The sequence below is a fragment of the Mercenaria mercenaria genome, chromosome 2 (genome assembly GCF_021730395.1).
Source record: "Mercenaria mercenaria strain notata chromosome 2, MADL_Memer_1, whole genome shotgun sequence".
NCBI classification, from domain to species: domain Eukaryota; kingdom Metazoa; phylum Mollusca; class Bivalvia; order Venerida; family Veneridae; genus Mercenaria; species Mercenaria mercenaria.
In genome coordinates this window covers 7,747,008-7,763,606 of record NC_069362.1, presented here as the reverse complement: position 1 = coordinate 7,763,606, position 16,599 = coordinate 7,747,008, and the positions used below count along the sequence as shown (strand labels likewise).

Here is a 16,599-nt window from a genome sequence, read left to right as displayed (position 1 = left end):
AACATAACTCTGTCATCTATTTTGGCTGAATTATGGCCCTTTTGGACTTTGAAATTGGTTCTGTTTTCATACAAGTCCATGTTTTGTCAAAACTATTTGACATATGGCTTTTAAACTTTGAACACTTGTTTATCATTATGATTTCCATCTGTAGGCAAGAGTACATAACTATTTTGACTGAATTATGGCCCTTTTTGGACTTTGAAATTGGCTCATATATTGCCATTTAGTGCAAGACTTATCGAAATCAAAGTAATACAGGAACATTGTTTGTCTAATCTATTTATTTCTTTTGTCTGAATATCTGTGGAAATATTTTGACCCCATTCTTCAATCAATTCTTCGAATAGTTGAGCACGCTGTCATCAGACAGCTCTTGTTTACATTCAGTTTATGTTTCTGTTTTGGTTTGATAAATTTTTATTATATTGTGACATATAACTGAAGGCATGCCCCTTTAAGATATGTTTAATTTCAACACTTACAAACAGTCATGGTGTGTAGGAAAGTCCTGAAAGCTTAATTCTTTCAGCAGTTCCTATGACCACTATAATCAGGGACATTTTAGTATTACTCAATGGCAGTAACTTGTCCGTCCATAACTTCAAGGCATCTTTTACATTTTTTGGTAGAAATTATATCTTATGCTTTTATAGATATTAGAAACTGACCAGATTTTCTTCTCAAATGTTATATTTTTTCCATAGTTGAATAAATTTCAAAACCCTTATAGTGTGACTTTCCTTTACCTCCATGTAAGTGGCCTCAGTGTGGATGAATGGTTAAGGTCCCAAATTTCAAATCACTTACCCTACATTTTCTAACACCTTGGGTTGTCAGGGGAAAAGTCACTGTCCTCCATCTGGCTTGTGGAAGGTCTGTAGTTGTATCAGTGGGTCCACCTGTGCTTGAAATTATAGCCACACAGGACCCGAGATTTTCCTGCATGGTTCGAACCTATTAAAAATTTTGAAGGCTGAAACTTGCTCTAGTAAAATTAATATATCTATCCTTTATGTACATGGATACTAATGAAACTTTGCAGAGTTGTCTTCTTGCAGAGTACACATTCTTGCAGTTTAATTACAAACTACTGTAAATATTAAATGACAAAAAAGGAAATTTAGCAATTTAAAATCTTCAGTATAAGCCACATTTTGGCCCATAAATTTTAAACTGATTTTTCACAGAAATAATAGTAAATGAAGTTTGAATACTGGTAATAATTTAATGCGGTGTCTACTGTCAACATTTTGAAGAACATTTTGAATGTGGGTAAGTTGGGCCCAGGTCGGCCTCCCCTTGGGGCACCCACCAATTTTTAAATCACCCCTATGCCTGTGTTGACAAGATGACATGCATAGTGTACAACCCAAGTCACTGGGCCCAAGGTCACACTTGGAGGTCAAAGGTAAAATAGTTATGTCTCCCACCACACATTGGTGTGGGAGACATATTGATTTACTCGTGTCTGTGTGTGTGTGTCTGTCACAAACCTTGTCTGCGCTCTAAGTTGAACATTTCTCACCCGATCTTCACCAAACTTGAACAAAATGTGTTTGACCATAAGTCCTCGGCCAAGTTCGATAACTAGCCAAATCAGCTGAGGTACTCTGGAATTATGGCCCATGAATTACCGAAAATGGGCCTTTTTACTCTTGTCCGCGCTCCAAGTCGAAGATTTCTCATCCGATCTTCGCCAAACTTAAACAAAATGTGTTTGACCACAAGTCCTCTGCCAAATTCGATAATTAGCCAAACTGGCCCAGGCACTTTGGAATTATGGCCTTTGAATTACCAAAAATCGGCTTTTTTACTCTTGTCCGCGCTTCTCATTCGATCTTTACCAAACTTAAACCAAATGTTTTTGACCATAACTTCTCGTCCAAGTTCATTAACTAGCCAAATCGCCCTAGGCACTTCAGAATTATGGCCCTTGAATTGCCCATAATCAGCCTTTTTACTTTTCATATATGTACTGAGTAAACTTTATATAAAGACTGACTTACTATCTAGATGATTAGGCAGTTGTGTGGGAGACATGCGCTTTTCTCAAAAGCAGCTCTAGTTTAACTTGATGTCCCCTCCAAAATAGTCTAAATTTCCTGGAATATTTTCATAAACTAGCATCAGCTGTTCATCTTGTTGAGACATTGTGGTCAGTAAGTCTAGTCAAGATCACAATAGAGGCTGAAGCTCAGATAGCTTAAATTAGTGTCCACTCTGTATCTTTTAAACCACAGAAAGGATTTTCATGAAACTAGCACCAATTGTTAATCTCCTCCAAATGATGTACACAACTCCGGTCATTAGGTCAAAGGTCATGATCATACTTAGAGGTCAAAGATCACATAGCTTTAATTTGTGTCTGCTCTGTATCTTCTCGACCACCTGAAGGATTTTCATAAAACAAGCATCATTTGTTAACCTGTCCAGTGCACATCCCAGGTTCAAAGACAAGGCCACACTTTAATGTCAAAGGTCATGACCACAACATTTTTCTGTATTCAAAGTGGCTTCTGGACATTTTAATCACCCTAACTTAGATAGCTCTAATTTTAGTTGAATGTACAAGGAGATCACTCTGGCTTCGTTATCTGCCTGGTGTCTTACTTAAGAGAGACCAAACGCAGACCCCACTGCTCCAAGTAAAAGTCTTAACATTGGGATAAAAGTGCCATGTATGAATGCTTTACACTTGGCAAGCTAAAGAACCAGGGAAGCTTATTAAAACTGGCCTCTTCAGTATCTCCCATTATCCTACTAACTAATTACTAACACTCTTCTGGAAGAGTCACCCTTGTGGGTTACCAGTGGCAACTATAACAAAGTCTAGAGTAGATACAAACAAACTTCAGATCTTTTGTTAATCTGTTGCCGAGTTGTTAAGGTCACCACCTTCGAATGACTTGCTTCTCACTTCTACACAAAGAACTTGGTTTGAAACAATGCGAGGAAGCTATCCAGCTGACCAATCAGCTTCTTGTGATTACTTGTTGAGGATGGCAAGGCAAGGTGAGACTGTTATCTACAGTATCTGGATTGGCACTCAACACCTCTCTCATTACAGTTTAGATCATTTGAATGAAGCCTCTGTAGGTAGCATCCCAATGATTTTAAAGAAAGAGAGGCATTTACTCAAGTTTTCTGAAAAGATTTTTTCAGGATATACATTAAATCAAACTACTTATGAAAGAATTTCAACAATCATATCACAGCCAGCATTCACTTAATATGACGTTTTAATCCAGATTATATTTTTTCTGAATATGAGGGGTGTATTCTTCAAGTTTGATTCTCATGGGAGGTAAATGTTTTTCTGTTGCAATAAGTCAGAAGTCCTTCGTCTTCTGCCCCTGATTCATGTGGGGAATTAATTCTTTGTGAAGGACCAGTCAGTACCAGTATAGACTAGATACGGTAGATTAACCAATGGCCATTACATGAACAAAATATTTTCAAAGAAATGAACCAAATCAATAAATAACAATATCTTTTATTACCAAACATTGCAATCATACAAACAATACCAAATGTCATAATGAATTGATGATAATGTAAATGCAGCTTTCATGTTAAACTCCGTTTTAATATATTCAACAATTGTATAAACAAAACTGCCATCATTAAAGGGTAAATTTAGAATACACAATTGTTCTGACCTATGGAAGGGAGGAAATACCAGTGTTGGTTATCCCTGATTATCATAAGGATATAAGACAAACTTTGGATTCAAAAAATATGAGTAAAAACTTTGAGCATTTTTCTGTATCAAAGGCAGCAATTTCAGATGTTTTCAAAATTATGCAAAAGAAAAAAAATTAATTGAAAAACTTGAGCACAACATTTAGAAATATGATTTATGGTGCAATGAAATCCTACATTGGAAACATTATTTCATGTAGGTTCTTATAAAAACATGCTTCAGAAAAAATGAAATGGAAGTTTAATTTTGAGAACTTGCAGTTGATCTACCATCCTCTATAGCATCTTGTTCCTCCTCGCGTTCTCCCAGGAGTCCAAAAGATTTAAACACTTTATGTTGTCTTGTTGTCCGCAGTTTCTTCAAATCTCCAGAATACTGTTGCTCTCGAATCAACTGTCTTCTCTGATCCTCAAGCTCAAGTTTATGTTCCTGAAGAGCTCGAGTTTTTCTAATAAGCTCTAAAAGCTCTTTTCTTAACTGTCTGTTTTCTAGCTTTATTTTATTTGTGTGGTCTGTAAGGCACGTTATTGCTTCCTGAATATAAATTGATAAACAAGTTGTTACATAATGTTTTACAATGACATAGTTAGATATAACTTGTACTTAACCTCCAACGAGACAAACAATGATGAAAACAAAAGTATAGAATGTTTTATGTTAACTTAATTACCTGTCTCATTACCTCCCCTGATTTTTTTATCAAGGAAGTTCTATAACAATGAGACAAACATTGTTTTGAGATTTTTTTACACTCTTAGTAAAACATTAACATGTCCTGCTTTAAAGTATAAACAAGAGCACCGCCTTGCAGGTGCTGACGCTCATCTGATTTTTTTTTGTGTAATAGAAATATTGTCCTACCCATGATTTTCTAAGTCTAAAAAGGGCCATCATTCTTGCAAAAAGCAGGATAGAGTTATGTTTCTTGATGTTCAGTGTCCACTTATGATGGTGAAAAACTGTTGCAAGTTTTAAAGCAATAGCTTTGATAGTTTATGAGAAAAGTTGACTAAAACATAATACTCAACCAAGAAAATGATTTTCTAAGTCCAAAAGGGGCCATAATTATTGCAAAAAGCAGGATGGAGTTATGTTGCTTGCTGTACAGGGTCAGCTTATGATGGTGAACAAGTGTTGCAAGTTTCAAAGCAATAGCTTTGATAGTTTAAGAGAAAAAGTTGACCTAAACATAAAACTTAACCAAGAAATCTGATATTTTCTAAGTCCAAAAGGGGCCATAAATCTTGCAAAAAGCAGGATGGAGTTATGTTTCTTGCTGTACAGGGTCAACTTATGATGGTGAACAAGTGTTGCAAGTTTTAAAGCAATAGCTTTGACAGTTTAGGAGAAAAGCTGACCTAAACATAAAACTTAACCAAGAAAACTGATTTTCTAAGTCCAAAAGGGGCAATAATTCTTGCAAAAAGCAAGATGGAGTTATGTTTCTTGATGTACAGGGTCTGCTTATGATCGTGAACAAGTATTCCAAGTTTCAAAGCAATAGCTTTGATAGTTTAGGAGAAAAGTTGACCTAAACATAAAACTTAACCAAGAAATCTGATATTTTCTAAGTACAAAAGGGGCCATAAATCTTGCAAAAATCAAGATGGAGTTATGTTTCTTGCTATACAGGGTCAGCTTATGATGGTGAACAAGTATTCCAAGTTTCAAAGCAATAGCTTTGATAGTTTAGGAGAAAAGCTGACCTAAACATAAAACTTAACCAGGCAACGCCGACGCCGACGCCGACAACCGCTCAAGTGATGACAATAACTCATCATTTTTTTTCAAAAAATCAGATGAGCTAACAATGCAACAAAAATGGTTCATAGAGCAAGTAAATATAGGTATTAAATGACTAATAATACTTTTACTAGTCGACTGTTTTTAATTATGCTCAAGACTGGCAGAAGCTATCCACTGTTAATTTCAGATGTTTTTATCTATGCTGAAGACGCCAAAGGCTATTAATTGTTTTTATGGACAATGTATTTATCAACAATCAAGCTGGGAACGGCTATTTACTGAAATTACTGTTTATTTTTACATTGTTTTTATTTAGACTGTCTTTATTTATGCTAATTAAAGATCACAAAATCTATTGACCGTTTCTACTTCTGCTATTATGATCAGATGGGAAAGGCTATTGTTTCCATTAACAGTTTTTATTTACGTTGAAGATGGGAATGCCTACTAATTGTTTTTATTTAGACTGCAGATGGGAAAGGCTTTATGGATGTAGAATCAACAACAGCAGCTCATTAACGCGTGACATGTGTAACTAAATTTAATACAGGTTATTATATGGCAGAGTCACATTTATTTTTGCATTATATGGCCCTAGCAAAGTAAAATCTGCTAGGCTTTCACTTCTATAATTGCATTTTTCTTATTGTTAATTAAACTGTGACTCATATAAACAAGAGCTGTCACAGGAGACAGCAGGCCTGACGATTTTGATGCTGGATAGTGAAACAGGGCACATATGAGAAAGCTGGAGCTGTCACTGGGATGTTTAATGACTCCAGTATGCGTGACAATACTACACAATAGTTTAAGTCCAAGTCAAATATATTTTAGGTAATAACAGAAATAGGGTGGAAACGTATAAAAACAATAAAAGTATAAAAGGGACATAATTCATGGAACATTTCTGCAAGAGTTTTGCACCATGTGTAATATCATGTGGCTAATAATGCAAAACTACTTTTTAAAGTTTGAATCAAATCCGTAAGGTAATAACTGTGATGGAGCAAAATTTGATGTGCATCAAAACTTTAACCCGAAATTCTAAGCAAAAAGGGGGACATAATTCATAAAATATTCATGCCAGAGTTATGGCATTAGTATGCAGAAGATGATGTGAAATAACCATTTTAAGTTTAAATCAAATCCATTTGGTAACAACAGAGACAAGATGAAAAGCATCAAAATTAAACTGTAATTTTAATAAGTTAAGAGGGGACATTATTCATGAAATATTTGAGCGAGAGTTATAGACCTTGTGGAGCTGAGCTATTTTAAGTTTGAATAAAACCCATGAAGCAATAATAAAGATATAGTGAAAGTCCATAAAAATTAACATGAAATATAAAGGAAAAAGGGGTATAATTCATAAAATATTGGCATAAGAGTTGTGGCCCTTGTATCATATGATGTGAGCGATGATGTCATTCAAATATTTTAAAGAATCGGTCCCTTCTTAATATCTAAACTTTCCCATAAAGTTCTAAGTAAAAAGGGAGGATAATTCATAAAATACTGGTGCCAGTCTCAGCTACAGACCTTGTATCATATGATGTGGGTGGTCATGTAGAACAATTATTTTAAGTTAGACTCAAATTCTTTAAAATTAATCAAAAGGATCTAAAATTCAAAGTATAAATGAGGATTATTCATGAAATATTGGTGTGAGAGACAGGGGTCTTGTATTATATGATGTGGGTGATGATGTGGAACAACTACTTTAGGTCTGAATCAAATCCATTCTGTAATAACAGAGAAAGTGCACCAAAACCTTGTCCTAAAATTCTAAGTTAAAAAGGGGGGAGGATAATTCATGAAATATTGGTGCCAGAGTTATGCCCCTTGTGTCCTATGATGTGGGTGATGATGAGGAATAATTTTAAAGTTTGAAATAAATCTTTTAAGTAATAACAGAGATAAAGTGAAAGTTCATCAAAACTTTAACCAAGGTGTGAATGCTGAACAGACACCTGGGAGAGGGTGAGTAGGACAGCTCTACATATACTTCATACAGTCGAACAAAAATGCAGGTCAGGCAATGTTCTTTGCTTTTATCATATAACTGCAAAATTGACTAATTTTCATGAAATATCTTCATGAGGGACTAATTTTGTGAGCAACAAATTTTCATAAGGAAAAATAATTTACGTAGTGGGACTAATTTTGTGTGGGACTGCTTTTTGTTGGGAACTAACATTCCAAGAAGTCCAATAAATAAGTACCATTCCTATCCATTTTATGTTAAAACATTCTTTATGATTTTTGTTTGACAGTTTGGTATTTCTGTATTCTCACCTTATTAGCTTTTTTCTGTAATGTAGATATTTTACTCTCGGAATCGTGTTGATATTCTCTCTTGTCATGCAGGAACTGTGCCTTCAGTTGCTGAATTGTTTCTGAATGTTTGGAGCGTAATTTCATCACCTCTTTCTCAAGGTCTTGTATCTTGTTTAATTGCTCAGTTTGTAAATTCTATTGATCAAATTTAAATCAAAGTCATTAACAATGCTATTTCTTAGAATGAAAAGCAAAGAAGAGAAAACATTTCAATATACTGCTTAGAATGAATGATACCTGAATTTGCTAGTAAGCTTGGTACTTCATTGCATTTGAGATGGGAAAAATTACTTCCAAGAAAAAAGAAAAAAAAATATACACAAATAGAGAAAAATAAAGTAAAATATTTATACTTTTGTAAAGGGACAACAAATATACAACAAGAATGGCAATGATATACCACATGGTGTGAGAATATGATAACAGTGAGACACGGAACATATACGTGAGCCCTTGCAAGAAGGAACTCCGAGCTTCCTAACAATTTAACAATTAAAATAGATAATACTTTTACAACAGTAATTTACCCTATCTGTGTAAATACCAATCTTGTTTCTACAAGCATGCACACTTTCAAATCATATGCATTCATTCATAAAATTAAGAACTCTTTTTATAGCTGAACCCAGTACATTATTATATTTAAGTTGTTTTTTTTATATGTTCAGCTATGTTCTGTAATTTAAAACTATTGTAAAGTCATTCAATATTTTGTTAAGCATAAAATATCCTGGTTCCTGTAAAAACAGCAATTTCTGAATTGTTGACTTGCCTGTTTAAGCAGATCAGATGATCATAATGTTATATGCAAGGAAAGTTGTCAACAGTTTAGTTTTCAGTCAGATGCAACTAAGAAAAAATTGAAATTACACCCCATCAAGTAACAATGATTTTGTCGTGTTACTGTACCTTATATGATCCAAGTTCGCTTAGTTCTTGTGTTGTCTTTGTTAATAAATTTTGTTTCTCCAATAGCAAATCTTTCAATTCTGAAACAAACAAGAGCTCTCTGTAAGACAGCCAATGCTCAACTATTCAAATTGTTGTCCCAGAAGTAGGAATATTATCCTAAATGTTAAAATATCTATAGAGTTTCATTCCAGTATCTGCATTAGTTTTAGAGATACCGGTAGTAAGTTATATGCAAAACTTTAACCAGAAGTTTTTAAGTTCAAAAGGGGACATAATTTTGCAAAATACATGTCAGAGATATGTGACTTGATGCTATGACCTAGTTTTATAAATTCGAAGACACATGTGAAGTTTCAATTCAATATTTACATTAGTTTTTGAGATAGTAACTTGTAAGCAAAACTTAACCTGGATTTTCTAAGTTCAAAAGGTGGCATAATTTGGCCAAAATGCATGTCAGAGGTATGGGAATTGACCCAGTGAGGTTGGTGATTGACCTAGAAAAAGAAAAAAATAAGTTTCCAAAGCTGTACGTCTTTAAATGAAAACTAGTCTATGTACTTGCATGCAAAACTAAGCAAGGTGTGACGTAGACGCCAGCGCGTGGGTGAGTAGAATAACTCAGACTATTCTTTGAATAGTCAAGCTAAAAAGGTAAGATTATTATTCTTGCTTAAAAAATATCAACCATACACCAACACTTTAATGATAAAAACCACAAACACATGCTTTAACTTACATGGGGTTTAAAGAGAAAGGCAACATTATTTCAATGTTGATTCTGTCTGCCACCATAAATTATTTTTATTTTTTATTTTATTCAACTCCCTACCAACAAACAGTCACTTTTCTACATTTTATCTGCATGAAACAACTGTTTCAGACAACATTTTAAAATGATATGTCCACAAAATTAGATGATTTCACAGTTATATTCCCAGCAAAATGAAACAGTTTGTCCTTGAACTTGTATTTTATATGGTGGAACCAAGAATAATGAAATAAGGACAAAAATAAATTAAATACTTTTTTCTTTATCGTTGTATTCTTCATCCATGATTTCTCTCTGTAGCTGGATGTTTCTGATCTCCTGTTTGTTATGGTCACTCAGAGTTATAATCGTGGTCTGTCGTTTTGTTGTCTTCTTTTCCATATAGCTCATGTATTCATGCTGAAATGAGGCAGTAATGTCAATGTATTCAACAGAAATACATACTGTTATTATTCTACATGAATACTGACATGTATTCTTCAGTAGAATATGGGAATAATGATGTGTATTCTACAGAAATACTGATACATATTCTACAGAAATACTGATATGTATTCTAGACTACAATGATACTGACAGGTATTTTACAGAAATATATTCTACAAAAATACTGATATATGTATTCTACTAGACTGGCTCCCGTCCCTATGTTTGTTCTTATTTACATAGACATGTGTATATGTTATTCATTAAGAGAGAAGTAACTCCAGCAGGTTGTTTCTACATTGACATTTTTTATTGCCCCTGGCTCCAAACATGTATGGTTCAGCCATCAGATAAAATGTGCTATTTTAGAGTTAAAATTTTTTTTATTTTGCTTGCAGTATTTATATAAAAAAATAACCATGCAGCCAGGGAGCCAGGCTAGTATTCTACAGAAATGCTATGAATTCTATAGAAATTTTATACCTCAACACAACAGACAGTCAAATTAAGCACTTGTTAAAATGCATACCTTCCTGAGATGTTAACATTAACAAATGTTCTGAAAATATCTTACAATACAACTTTCTGTCAAATGAATTTGGTATTGACTTATCAATTCACTTTGTTTTGTCTTCGAGTGTATATAGGTTCAGAACATATATATATATATGAATAAATCATGAATATAACTATACTCACACTCTCCACTCGAACTTTCTGGGCTTCTTGCTGCAGCCATTCATTTTCTTTTCGTCTGTATTGAGTTAAGTTTGATATCAAAAATGAATGGATATGTATGAAACATTTGCTGTTATTTAGCTTCATATAATATATGAGCCGCGCCATGAGAAAACCAACATAGTGCATTTGCGACCAGCATGGATCCAGACCAGCCTTGCATCCGCACAGTCTGGTCAGGATCCATGCTGTTCGCTAATGGTTTCTCTAATTGCAATAGGCTTTGAAAGCGAACAGCATGGATCCTGACCAGACTGCACGAATGCGCAGGCTGGTCTGGATCTATGCTGGTTGCAAATGCACTTTGTTGGTTTTCTCATGGCGCGGCTCAATTATGGTGTTGATGACTTCATAAATCATGTAAAAAATAGTTTGAAAACAAACTTAAAATAAGGTAAGGTCTCTGATTTAGTATCTGATAAAATATTCATTGATAAACAACTGACTTGTACATTATTTTAAAAGTATCTGATAAAAAATTCATTAATAAACAACTCACTTCTCAATGTTACTCGAAATAAATTTTATACATCCTCAGTGATTTATGCAAATATAAATAATATACATCTCATGAATCTTTACACACAACTGTAACAAATGCAAATTGCAGGGAAAAGACAGAGAGGAAACAAATTTTTAAAAATCTGAGAACAAATAGAACAAATTTTTCAAACAAAACAAAAAGAAAGATATCAAGATGCTTTTGTGTGTGTTTTTTAATTGAACAGCGAACTTTATATTTATAATTTGTACTTAGCATGAAAAGGATACAAATCTTCAACATTTGATTTCGCGTTTTCAAGCTCTTTTGTCACTTTTTCCAATCTGTAATGATAAAATGTCAAATATGAATATGTATTAGTGTGTATATAATGTATATAATTAGTCTTTCATATTGATTGTCCAATTAACTCAGTTGGTAGAGCATCTGACTTGCAAGCAGAAGGTCGCAGGTTTGAGTCCTGTATCAGGCTGAACATTTTTTCGCTCCTATTACAAATATATACAATTTTCAATATTGAAATTAAAGCTGATACAATTTGTTATTTGGCTTTTTTTTGCTGTGCAGTGACTCAGTAAAAATGTATTTCATGCATAAGAAACTCAAAACGATTTAGAACAGTGTCATTATCTCATTTTCCTGGTATAATTCCAATCTGGCATTCTTAACCTTTACCCTGCTAAATTTCTAAAATGGACTGGTCCATTATTCAACTTGGGCAATACCATTTATTATTTGAGGAATTTTCACTGAAAATTTACTGACTGAACAGCAAACAGTGCAGACAATGAGTATCCTGCATGTCCGTAAATAAACTTGCTCCATCTAACCTCCAACAAATATCAAATTACTGGAAGACTGTGTAAACAGATGCAGGCTTATCTCGCGAATGTACCGACTAAATAGACAACACAAGTGAAGAATTAAGACCCTTTAGTGAATCTAAGAATAATTTATACATGTATACATAATGCATTTTTTCCTGAACAGTTTAGAAATTCATGAAAAAAATCCAGTTCTGAAAACAATTTTGTAACATAATTTATAATTTTTGATGTGCGAAAGTAATATTATTTATAAGCGCATGTTCGGGTCTTCATGCAAATAAGTATAAATATCTTTAAACAGTACTAGTTTTACTAAATTATACCAGTTAATTTTATAACAAAAAAAAACATTCAACATATTTTCTATCCAACCTAATTCCACCATCTCCTAGACGTCTAAGTCTGACGTCTGTTAGACGTCGTGGATATGAAGTTGGTTAGTCGTTGGATTTAGGTTGCCAGGGTCGTGACCAAAATCCAACGTCGGTCCAACGTCAGGTGTTTACTGGGATGCAGTTTCAATACATGTTGCGAAGTTCTGCAATAAGTCATTGCAAAATTTGTCTTAAGGATTAGCATTACATTTTAAGAAACAAAAATCAAACAACACCAAATCATAGAAAGAAAGAGTTGCTAACATGAAAATTGAACAGCATGTAAAACATTTACGAAACAAGCGTCAGTATACTGATATAAACATTGAATTCCGGAAAAGGGAGACAACTTTTTCCGATTATCTTAAGTATCCATCGTGAAAAAGTTGTCTCCCTTTGAAAATGAATGCCATTTGTAAAGAAATAAAGATAAACAATTGCTGAAAACTGTGTTCCTCCTTGTTATGTGAAATTTCACCACTCGCTATTGCAAATGCATCAACGAACATGTGTAACAGCTCTTTGAAAATGGTGAGTTTTTAAAGGTGTTTGACTGTCAGGAAGTAGGGCCCCTTTCGGCAGTCCTTTTCCGGAATTCAATGTTTATATCAGTATACTGACACTTGTTTCATAAAGTAATACACATGTTTTACATGCTGTTCAATTTTCATGTTAAACAACTCTTTCTTTCTATGATTTGGTGTTGTTTGATTTTTGTTTCTCAAAACGTAATGATAATTAAGCTTTAATACAACAATTATTGTCACAAGTGACACATTCTTCAATGATTTATTGCAAAATATTACTGCATTTATTGAAAATGTGACCGCAAAGATCTTGGATTTCTGTTATTGGCTTTCATCTTATAAACCATTGGAATGCGATTATGACCATTTTGCTTTTGATTTCGACATATTTTACATTATTGATATTGGTTTTATAAATAATTCTAGCTACATATAGCTAGATTTAGCTATAATATAGCTAATTTGTGACATTTCTGGGACCTGTTCTACATGTTCAAATTCAATTGCACTTAGCAGCTAAGGGCCTTACTCTTGTTGGAGAAGTGTTTCCTTCTGAGATGGTTCTGAAGCTCCCATCTCCCCATCTGCACCACCGTCCTCTCCTCCCTTCCCTCCTTTCTTCCCCTTTTTGCCCTTTTTTCCTTTCTTTCCCTTTCCTTTCTTTTTTGGAGGCATCTTATCGCACCTGTTGATGGCGTCCTTGTTGTCAAGAGTAACAAATTGAGCCGCAGCAACTATTTAGTACATCCTCATATTCAAAGTACAAAACTATTAAATGTTATCATACTTATATTTTTTCATAATAAATGCATTAAAACTGTTAATGATTTTTTTATCAACAACATGGAAATAAAAGAAAATCATACGTAACTAAATCGAGAAAATATGGACGCTTGATATTTCTTCAGTCTGTATTTGCGTCACGATTACACTGATCATTTATTTCCCGCAATATTCCAAAATGGCAGCTCCCATTGAAAACGAACAGAAATCTCCAGTTTCTGACGAAGTTCCCGAATTTCTTAACCCATTATCTCCTAAATTTGATCCAAGACGCGCATTGTATGACAGTCATACTCCTATTCCAGTACCAGATGCAAAACAATTCAATAATTTAGCAGAATTTGAAAATTATCTGCAAGGTAAAGATGCCAAAACATTGCAAAAGAAGAAGGCAAAACCGAAAGAGCAATTGCCAGGTATCATCGCAGTTAGGGCAGCAGCTCAAGCCAAGGAAGCGGTGAGGAAAGCTGCAATTATGGCAAAAAATGCTGGTCCTAGTGAACGTTCAAAAACCCAGGAAAGGCGAAACCGCAGTACAACAGTGTTCACAAGAATGGAAAGTATGTTGTTTCAAAGAGCTATAAAAATAAATAGATCGGCAACTTGAAAGGCATATAGAGCAAATCTCGCCAACATCCCGTGACAACTGAATGAGATCTCGTTTACCAGAAGTCGCGCGTTCTCCATGCGCCATTTTGTAAGCGAAAGCAATTTTTCATCGGTAAATTAATTACCACCATATGACCACGCTTCTTTTGATGGTAAGAAACGTGTACGTACTCTGTGTCTTAAGACTATTTCACATTAAACTAATGTTGTTTTAGAAGGTAACATGCATTTTAAATGTAGTTTTAAAGGTACGAGTTGTAACTCCATGCTCGCCGATGTTTGTTTTTACTAAGATAAGGCCGATTCACGCTCTGACACGAGAACACGCGAGATTACAGCCAGTTACCATTCTGTGTATTTTATACTTCTTTGGTTGTTTCAACTAATTATGTCTCGTCTTGTATGAAATAAAGTACTGAATGTCTAAGAGGAAATTGCGAGTATGCAGGGTTTTTCTAGGGTGCAAATTTTGCATAGCTTCTTCGAAGTAATTATTTACACGTCAGCCATTCATAACTTTATTATGACATTACACAGTACATTAGGGGTTCTAACTGACCAATCAGAGAGCTGCATTTTCAAGTACCTGCCAGTTTCCACCTGAGTATAACGAGGTATATTTGCAATGAACATATAGTGACTATACAAATAAACATCACATTATTTTAGAAATCAAATTAAGATTTTTCACTGCACATGCCCCAGATGATGCTACAAACAACAAAACTTAGAAGTTTCATTGAAATATTATAAATATCAATGTAATACCTTTATTTTAGTTGTAAGTTTGAGATTTTACACAGGGAGTCTGTGATAAAGTCCGAGTAAAATGTAATCAATACCCAAGTGAAATAAGTATCATTCCGCAATGTTTTGGACATGTTAAAATTTTGAATTTGAATAATCAGTTAGTGACACAGTAGCCGTGTCAGTGAAACAGAAGGGGACACAACAGCCTTTGTCATTTGTTCCTAATCGCCATAGTCAAAAAAAAAAAAATTTGTAATTTTGGAAATTATTTGATCATTTTTACATAAACCAATGAGAAATCTATTAATCCCCTTTTGACACATTTAAGTTTTATTTGAATTTATCTCATATTCGCAACAAAATCAGCATTTAAACCTAAATCAGCAGCAGTGATTATTTCATCGTAAATTTTCTCCACTATTTTGGTCTTTCGAGTGTTTGACGCGAGTAGAGATATTGCCCATATTTATGAAATTAGGCGCTGCCTAGTCATACGGATTCTTTCTTTTTTTCTGCATAAATTGTTCTTCCTGATATTTTCAGTTTGGCTTTCAGTTTTTACAGTAAGCCTGTTAGATGGTTTTGCTCTTGTTATAAAAATTAACAAAGGAAATTTTGTTTAAATGTGTCAAGACTAGACAGACAATGGAAAATAGTGTTCATAAGTTAAAGATAATAGTGATATTTGGGTGCACAGAATCTAGTCCCAAAATGCACCCATACTGGTACTGGTGATAAACCTGGACAGAAAATGAGGTTTTTCCTTACCTGTAACTTTTTTATTTCTGTAAATTGTTATCAGTGGTTGGTATCAAAATAATGCTGAACATTTGCTGAAAACTTTACATAATTCAAATTTATATTTAGTAAGCAAACTCACGCGAAGTGAGGCCCTGAAAGGGGTATGTAAAATGGGGGCTGTACGAATGTTGACTGATGATAAATTCGATCACTTTGTCATTTACAAAATTTTCCTCATAGTATTATATTGAAACTTTCCTAAAATTGATGCAACAGTCATTCTAGATCAAATAATGAAAGTGACCCAATGTCAGGCCTTTATGTGTTGACAGTGACTGAGCATGAGTAAAAAACACCCTCTTTCCCCAGTAATTTTGGATAAATATTTTGTTATACAAATAAATAAGTCATTTATTTATACAGAATATTACCAACTTTGTTTTTGTTTACACCAGTTGGTGTTGTAAGTGGTTGCTGTTAGATGGTGTGTTCAGTTATATAAATAACCGATTGCAATCGAATAATTACAAGGTGGTCGACTTTATCATCAGTTCCAGTTTGTCGTCAGTACCAGTAAGTCACCAAGTACATGTACTTCTATTTAAAACTGTTCAGTATACCCTCTTCGATGCGCCCCAACAGTCATGCCTTTCCTGTCAATTTTTTTCTCTATAAATACAAATTTCTGAATCCGGGAATGCACAGTTTCTTTTCAGTTAATTTGTTACAAATAGTTTTTAAAAACGACAAAAAAAAAACACGCACACAACAATTTACACATTAAGCCTCATCACGCTCAACTTCGTGTTCTGATATTGTTTTGTAGTAATGATACCGGAACTTACATAA

The 16,599-nt window shown here is 34.0% G+C and overlaps 2 protein-coding genes across 2 annotated transcripts in view; one reads left to right on the top strand and one right to left on the bottom strand.

The window, feature by feature from the left end:
* Positions 1-3,480: 3,480 nt before the first annotated feature.
* Positions 3,481-13,620, bottom strand: LOC123562546 (coiled-coil domain-containing protein 153-like). The gene is made up of 7 exons (XM_053529033.1): positions 13,397-13,620; positions 11,409-11,462; positions 10,599-10,653; positions 9,728-9,872; positions 8,699-8,778; positions 7,748-7,924; positions 3,481-4,240 (listed from the first exon to the last, which is right to left on the bottom strand). The coding sequence occupies exons 1-7, from the start codon at positions 13,540-13,542 to the stop codon at positions 3,947-3,949; spliced, it is 951 nt and encodes a 316-aa protein (XP_053385008.1). The 5' UTR covers positions 13,543-13,620; the 3' UTR covers positions 3,481-3,946.
* LOC123563115 (U7 snRNA-associated Sm-like protein LSm11) overlaps positions 13,621-16,599 on the top strand; it is a 24,951-nt gene continuing 21,972 nt past the window's right edge. Inside the window, exon 1 of the mRNA XM_053524334.1 lies at positions 13,621-14,210. Coding sequence (XP_053380309.1) covers positions 13,829-14,210 — 382 coding nt within the window. The 5' untranslated portion in view covers positions 13,621-13,828. The remainder of the gene's footprint in view (positions 14,211-16,599) is intronic.

What these genes read in the sequence shown, in the direction of transcription:
- LOC123562546 (XM_053529033.1), bottom strand. Translation starts at nt 13,542, where the DNA reads ATGCCTCCAAAAAAGAAAGGAAAGGGAAAGAAAGGAAAAAAGGGCAAA. An exon ending in AAATCAAATGTTGAAGATTT is followed by an intron (nt 10,654 to 11,408) that starts GTATCCTTTTCA and finishes AACTCAATACAG; the next exon opens with ACGAAAAGAAAATGAATGGC. An exon ending in GCGAACTTGGATCATATAAG is followed by an intron (nt 7,925 to 8,698) that starts GTACAGTAACAC and finishes TTTGATCAATAG; the next exon opens with AATTTACAAACTGAGCAATT.